The sequence below is a fragment of the Miscanthus floridulus genome, chromosome 4, assembly GCF_019320115.1.
Source record: "Miscanthus floridulus cultivar M001 chromosome 4, ASM1932011v1, whole genome shotgun sequence".
Lineage (NCBI taxonomy): Eukaryota > Viridiplantae > Streptophyta > Magnoliopsida > Poales > Poaceae > Miscanthus > Miscanthus floridulus.
This window is the reverse complement of record NC_089583.1, coordinates 103,961,330-103,969,094: the sequence shown is the minus strand read 5'-3', so window position 1 is coordinate 103,969,094 and position 7,765 is coordinate 103,961,330. Positions and strand designations below refer to the sequence as shown.

Genomic DNA, 7,765 nt, shown 5'->3' with positions numbered 1-7,765 from the left:
AGAGTTCTTTTTCGCGATCAGGTCATTCATCCGTTTTTCATTAAGAGAAAAATAGTAACCGTTACAAAGGAACACGAACTCAATGGCGAGGAGCCACGAACCGTTTTTCAAGAGTTCTGAAAGATTTCACCACGAACCGTGCAGTGCAGTGTCAGTGTCAGCGAATGGCTCAATTCGAACCCGCACGAATTGTGCTAGTACTTTTCGAAACTCCTTCAAAATTTGAAAAATTCCATCTCTTCCTGTGACCACTTTGCTTTGGTATGTACTCCACCAGCACAAGCATGTGACAACATGGAGAACATGCCATTGAAGTCGAACATGATCTAAGCATGTGATACTTTATTAAGAATCTGAGCAGTGTAGCAACGTGCCACACGATTTGTTTCTACCCATGTACCCCAATCACTAACAAGTAACAACAATTGCGTTGCATAAAGGGGATCAACCGATCAAACCAAGCAAAATGCAGACACGGTTCAGCACTAACAGCAGTATTACACGGCCTAATCTGAACTATAAATCACATATGCTTCTGACAGGCAACACTCTCCTTTGAGCCCTCCCTTCAGGTTCAGGGCTGCCTACTCTTCTCCAAAGTCCAAACCAATGGCAATTTGTAAGGAGTGCTTGTCATCCTCTCATGACAAGCTCCGATCTGCCGGTCGGCGCGTGGCGCAGCAGTCTCACAGCGGCCTGGTCCGGCGACCGGCCGCCCGGCCGCACAGGAGCGCGTTCTTGGGGATCGGGTACTCGTCGCGCAACGACGTCGACGGCGTCCAGACGCGGAGGTAGAACTGCTGCCCCAGGTACTGCCTGGCCCAGTTCTCCGACCGGACGTTCCACATGCCCACGTTGTCTAGGGGCATGTAGATCGCCGTCCATGATCTGGGGTACACCTGATGGAAACAGTCACAGGGTGGAATAATCAGATTAGACCTGATGTAAATTTTCATTTTAGGACAGGTAGAATCATTTCTTGGTTTGATTTGATGCTGCAGGATTAAGAATACCAGATGTGTCAGAACAGGAATGGAGAAATGCAAGTGTGTGTATGTGTTATTTTAGGAGCACTTGCAAAAGCTAAGTCACTGGTTTAGTGGTTAGACACGGTAATAAATTTCCTGGAGAATAAGTCACCACGACAGTGAGAGATGCTGATGATAGCCACTTCAAAGCTGTAGGCAGGCGAAAGCAGAGTCCATAGCTTCCAGAGTATGACACTACGCCTTTCCTGACGCAACCGATCACCACATCGTTTCTGAAAAGATCTTATCCTAGCATGGCGGCTGAATGGGCAGTTTTGGATGTGTGAGCTGTGCCATGCTATTGGTGATGGCGAACCAAATAATGCGCCTCTACAGTGAGTGCGCCACTGACTTGTGTAATGGAAAGACTTGACTGAATCATAAAGCCAGCCGGCTCGACAAAAAAATCGGTAATGTTTTTTCAACCAATTCCAAATACCACTATCGTTTCCAACCAATTCCAGTTTCAGCTTGTAGAGCGTGTCAGAAGATAGCACAGCATCATACCTGAACAGTGTACCGCGACACGCCGTCTCTCAAGTTGTAGCCCTGCCTGCTTGCCGATGACCATTTTCCTCCATCCATTCTGCACACAGATTCACATCCGGTCAGTTAACCAAGATTGTTAATAATCTCATATACAAACATTCCAAACATTTTTTCTTGAGAGTGGGTTGGGATCGCAACGCACCCGACGACCCAGAAGGCGTATCCGTCAATGTGCCACGACTGGACCTCGTCCTCGTTGTTCTCGAACACGATCTCGACGTAGTCCCTGTAGTTGGCCCCCATGACCGACGTCTGCAGGTAGGCGCCGCCGTAGGTCGGGCTCTCGGCGATGGTGCCCACCGAGAAGACGCCGCCGATCTTGTAGTAGTCGGCGACCTTGAGCGGGGTGTCCGGGCTCACGTACGACACGCTGTTCACCGCGTAGCGCTGCTTCCGGTTGACGGCCGCCGCCGAGTTGGCCAGCCGGATGGTCCGGGTCACCGGCACCAGGCCGTAGTGGTACGACCCCTGCGGGTTGGGCCTCGGCCCGCTCGCCGTCAGGTTCCACCTGATAGAGCGGGCCTGGTTGAGTGACCAGTCGATCTGGATGGTGGGGCCCCCGGGAAGGGAGCCCGGCGCCTTGCCGGCGGAGTTAGTGTAGTGCAGGACCGCCGTGGTGGAGATGATCCTGCTGGTGAAGCGCGTGGAGGCGACGATGGCGTAGTCGAAGCCGGGCTGGTCGGCGGTGAGCAGCACGGAGTAGGACTGGCCGAGGTGCACGTCCAGGGATGAGTAGGTGGTCTGCATGGTGTGGGAGCCTTCTACCTCCACCAGCTTCATGGTGTGCCCCTGGAACCGGATGTTCAGGGAGGTTGCCAGGCCCACGTTGGTGATCCTGAACCGGTACGTCCGGCCTGCAAAACGCACCAAACAATACAATTCAGAGCTTCGTCACTCATCAGTGCTAGCATTTCGTCAGTTCAAACTGCTTGTCAGCTTGAAATTGCAGAAATGCGGAACGGCCACAAACTTGTCAACTGATCTGCCGTAACTACTTACCGGGCTGAACGGTGAAGGTGTAGCCATTCCAGCTCCGGCCGTTGATGAGCAGCCCGTCAGGGAACCCGATCGCCTTTCCGCTGTCAAGCACGTACCTCAAGTCCTGTCCGTCCAAGAACAATACAAGTTCCTAAGCTGTCAGATGTGGTGGTCCTGCGAATTGTGTGACGAACAAGAATGCAGCAAAGGCGGACGACGTACGGTGTGGTTGGCCTTGTACCAGTCGCCGATGAGGACGGTGTAGTCGGCGGCGGGCGGCGAGAACGGGACGGGGATCTGTGGGCGGCTGAGCACGCGGATGCCGCCGAACCCGCCGGCGGCCTTGTGGAAGGCCAGCGAGGGGAAGTAGTAGTAGGTGCCGATCTGGTCCTTGGCCTGCATGATGTAGGTGAAGTTGGCGCCCGGCGGGATCGGGCACGTCGTGCCGCCCACGCCGTCCTCGAACGAGTTCCGCCGTTGCTGGAGCCCGCTCCTGCACAGTGTGTCGGTGTCAGTGCAGCAGCGCGCGTCAGTCGACATTCATCGCACGTTTCCCCATCTGGCTTGCTCCGTCTCCGTTGTTTGTTGATCGACCCAATCGATCACGACGGCGCGAAAGAACAAGTTTGATAAATTCGGCAGCAGTTAGTTCATGTTCACGGCCTCACGGGGTATGTTTGGCCTGTCCATGCAAGCTTTTCTGCTGCTGCTGATGCATAGTTTCGAGGCGCCACGTGAGTCCCTAGTTGGAATTTGGCGGTCGACCGAAACGGAGCACAACATGGAATGGAATCCGATAAATAGATTTATCAAATATGTAGGACAAGAACATTTCAAGAAAATCAGATAAGACTAAAAATCGTGTCTGCCACGGACTTCTGTACGAATTTTTTTTTCCTTGGTCCCACCTTCATGAGATATCCAACCACGAAGTCTAATGCTGTTACATGCGAGAACGTTGAAATGGCCCAATGGGATGTGTGTTTTATTTCTTAATTTAATCAAATCCTTAGTCAAATATCACAGTTTGACCAAAATATGTACAAATCCAAGTGATATCACCGACGCTATAGAAATAAGATCCGTACGAAAACTGTTCACGGAAAGACTTTCAACAGTTCTAACACTTAGAACGGAACTTGCCACTGACCAATGTGACACGGACGAGGGAGGACTGACTTCGAAGTTTACAGACAACCTTTTTTTCATGGGCTACTTAACCTTCTTGGGCCACCGGCCTGTTCTGTTTAACGATTTGGGCTTGGGCTGTTTTTTTGTCTCTAAAATCTGGTACAACCTGAAACATAAAGGAGACCCGACATCATCTCTGAGTCAAATCCAGACCCGAATTTTGAGCCTATCAGCCGCCGTTCAACAAAGAACGTTGGTTTTTTTTTTAGCGCCATGAAGGTAGAAGTACTATCTAGGGCGAATGGACACGTGGTCCAATGGTAGGGCTATCTAGCGAAACGCTACCAACAGAGTTCAAACCCTAGTGTCGCACAAGGTCTCTTGTCAAATCCATACCCCTGGAGGCTAGATAGCCTCCCAATCTCTTCTTTGCCGGTGTACGGACGCGCACGTATGTGTGTGCGTGTGGTGTGAATGTGGAGTGTGTGGGTTGTGTGCGTCCAAATTGTACCCGATAAAAAAGGTACTATTTAGGGTCTCTGTGTCAAATCTAGACCCGAATTTTGAGTCTGACAACTGCGGTTCAACAGAGAACGCCGGGGTTTTTTCATGTAACCCGGCCTATGATCAAGGTAGAAGTACTATTTAGGGCGTGTTTGGAACGCAAAAATTTCACAGGAATCGTAGAGAAATTTCACAAGAATCAGTTTAATTTTACAGAAAAAAACGCATGAAAAGAAGAAAAAAATCCACATTCCAAACATGCCCTTACTGAAAGTTGTAATGAAACTCAAAACATTTGGAAAGTTGTGATAAAACTCAAAACGTTTGGTAGTTGGAACCTTCCAATATGTACGAGCAGTCGAAAGATGCACTTCCGGGCCCCACTGTTAAGGATGTCCTAGTAGTATAGGCAAGGAAGAAGGGTGATTACGTACGACAGTCACAGGTCACACGTAAGCAGTAAAAGTGACGTGCTACACTAGCTAGCTTGCGAGGCCGAGCCGCAAGGACGGCGACGCTGCAGTACTACGCGGTACCCTACGCTACGTGCAATCGCTACAGCGACCACTTGAACATGCCCGCTCCCGTCGTCTCTCTGCCCTACTACCAGAATCGCGCGCCGCACTCGGTTCACACCTCGGCATCGCCTGCACGGCCGAGCCGGCATGCAGCTGGCGGCCCGTGACACGTGACGCGTCCGTTCAAGTTGCGATGGCCGATGCCCGACGGGGTGCTTCACATGCGCCGCCGCACTGCCTGCTCGCTCCTATACGTATTTAACGTATCATCCATCCAATCTGGCCGCACGCATCGCGCTCACACCTCATAATAAGACCCCACGCTACGACATAACGGCGCCCAGCTCGATCGGGCCGGCCGTCTGCACTTGCATCACTTGCAGTTGCAGCCTGAGCTTATTACCGAAACCGGCCGGTCCACCGACACTGTCCGACAGGGCACAGGGTAAATATAGAATAGAATCCTTTGGCCCGCCTAATGCGAACACAGCCGTCTTGTTTTTACTGGACTGGAATCGTAAATATAGAATAGAATCCTTTGGCCCGCCTAATGCGACGAATGGTAAAATTCCCGCGCCGTGCGTTTTCTAGATGGAAGAGCAGCTGAGCAGGTGGTGGATGGATCAACAGTATTGGCCCGTGAGGCCGTCACGAGGGCGAGGGAGGCCGCGCGCCGAATCTACAGGCGGCCGCCGACGCTTGGGGACGTGACAGGACCGGGCACGGCCGGAGATCACGAGATGCGGCCGGCGTACTTGACAGCCCTGCCCATTATTATTATTATCCTCTCCGTCACCGGGGCAGGCAGGACCCAAAATGTAATGGCGGGAAATAGTTTGCGCAGGGAGAGAGAGATCTGATCTGAACGCGTCGTCTGCGTGCCTGCAGCATGGACTCTTTTTGCGTGCTGCTATGCTAATGTCCAGTCCAGTTCTGTCCTGTGTGGTTTGGTTAACAAACAATACAGTACTGTAGGCACAGGCGAATGTGGCCAAACCGAACTTTGCTGCAGAATCTCATTGACAAACAGGTCCCATTGCACGTATCGTTCAGAATTCAGATACGTACTTTCGGTTCGTTGTTAGTTGCAGATGAATAATTAACTGGGATGGGATCCACGAACGAGCTGCAGAGTGGTACGGGAGCGGACAATGGAGGAGATGCAGTGGGGAGTACAGCACGTACGTACCAGGAGAGGAGGAACGGCTCGTTGAGCTTGTTGAAGACGTTGATGATGAGGTTGTCGTTGGTGACGGCCTCGATCTGCGGCCCCGGGAACTGGTTGTTGATCAGGATCCCCTGCAACACAAACACAAACCAATCCCATTCACCACCGCTTCAGCGTGTGGCGGCCGGCGGCCGGGCTCGGACACCGTACGCGAAATCAACCGACGACGACAGAGGACCACGAGCGTAGTAATGTAGTAGCGCACCTGCTGCTTGACGCCCAGCGGGTAGATGTCGCCGTAGGTCACCGTCCACGTGAAGAACCGGTACGGGTCGTCGCCGGCCACGAGCAGCGGCAGGACCAGGCCGAGGAGGGAGAACAGGACACGAACGGCGGAGGCGGCACCGGCATTGCCGCCTGCCATTGCTTCAGTTCGGAGGCCTTCAACTCGCTGGGTGGGGCAAACGAGGGAGCAGGGCCGAGGTGGGTGGGGGGTGGGATGGATGGGAGCTAGATACAGAGCAGCTGCGGGGTGGGTCGTCAGCGTGAGCGCAGATTTCCTGGAGGAGATGGAAAGGAGGCCGGGAGGAGAGGAGCGATGCGATGGGAATGGAGTGCGCGGGCGGCAGGGGAGGTGGTGCGGGGTTTTGGCTTTTGGCTTTTGGCTGCGGCCGAGCCCGAGCCTGTGGCGTGTGACGCGTGTCGGGTGAGCTCCGCCCTGGCATGTTTGCATGAACTTATCGGCCGGTTTATCGAATCTACAGTATTTTTTTCTTACAATAAAATATATTCAACTAACTTATCGGTCGGTTTTAATACAAGTAAAAAGACCTGTAAGTGGGTTCTAGAGGCGAGGGGAGCAGTGACGGAGTGGATCACCAATTTGGTACGCGCACCAAGGAGACCAGCGCCTAGTAGCAGAGTAGTACTAGGCTAGTACACTAGTGGTGGCCTTGGTGCCTGGTGGGGAGCGATGGAGATCCGGTTTGGGGATGGGTTTTAGGGCTTGTTTGGCACGGCTCCTTCCGAGGGGTTTCTTCGGAGGAGCCGGAGCCGTTTTGGAGGAGCCACAAATTGTGGCTCCTCCAAAACGGCTCCGGCTCCTCTATTTTTTACTGAAAAATGGCTCCTCTAAGAAAACGTTTGGCAGGGCTCCTCTGGAGGAGCCGGAGCCGGAGCCGGAGAGGAGCCCTGCCAAACAGGTCCTTATTGTTGCCTCGGCTTTGGTTGGTGTTTTTTACCCAAGTTAGCTATGTGATTGGATGATGAGCTAAGGTTTATTTCCTTCTATATCTTAGTTGATACGATAAAGTGCAAGTCATCATGTATGTCTTCATGCTCTGATGAGGTTATGTGTACGTATTTACTTTTGTTTTCTTAGCATAGAAGATAAGAAAGCTGAGCGACTAAAAATGATGTCACATAAAGTTGTTCCTATATTTGGAGGCTCCTATTGCGAAGTAGTTTTTCTTAGACGTTGCTACTTTTAGCTACTCTATGTCATAATTTCTGGATATAAAACACATGTGACAAGTTTGGATGTGATTATTAGTATCAAATTGCTCTCTATGGCTTAATAGATTGTATCTACCGTAATTTATTTCTCCCATATAAACAAGATGGACAAGAACACGTAATGCATGCATTTGATTATGAATCAAAAGAAGGGTCGATAAAAAAACCAAGCGGGTGCAAGTAGACTTGCTCCTCCTTACCAAAGGTGTATTTTTCTTATCATGAATGACAAGAAATCAACTAGGCAAGAAGTGCCTGCAAAGTAACATTATGTTGAGGTATTCCTATAGTTGAAACCCTTAATTATTTGTATGGTAGTTTATCTTTGGCGCACCCTTTTTAACTATTCGAAGCTATCCGTAGTTTTGATATAA

The 7,765-nt window shown here is 51.3% G+C and overlaps 1 protein-coding gene across 1 annotated transcript; it reads right to left on the bottom strand.

Annotated features, from left to right (window-relative positions):
* Positions 1-341: 341 nt before the first annotated feature.
* LOC136552415 (L-ascorbate oxidase homolog) lies at positions 342-6,402 on the bottom strand. Its single transcript, XM_066543976.1, has 7 exons — positions 6,142-6,402; positions 5,898-6,007; positions 2,778-3,048; positions 2,577-2,679; positions 1,720-2,431; positions 1,536-1,614; positions 342-899 (listed from the first exon to the last, which is right to left on the bottom strand). The coding sequence occupies exons 1-7, from the start codon at positions 6,298-6,300 to the stop codon at positions 687-689; spliced, it is 1,647 nt and encodes a 548-aa protein (XP_066400073.1). The 5' UTR covers positions 6,301-6,402; the 3' UTR covers positions 342-686.
* Positions 6,403-7,765: the final 1,363 nt, after the last annotated feature.

Coding starts and splice junctions, on each gene's coding strand:
- LOC136552415 (XM_066543976.1), bottom strand. CDS start 6,300: ATGGCAGGCGGCAATGCCGGTGCCGCCTCCGCCGTTCGTGTCCTGTTC. Junction 6,008..6,141: donor CGCTGGGCGTCAAGCAGCAG/GTGCGCTACTAC, acceptor TTTGTGTTGCAG/GGGATCCTGATCAACAACCA. Junction 3,049..5,897: donor GAGCCGTTCCTCCTCTCCTG/GTACGTACGTGC, acceptor CACACTGTGCAG/GAGCGGGCTCCAGCAACGGC.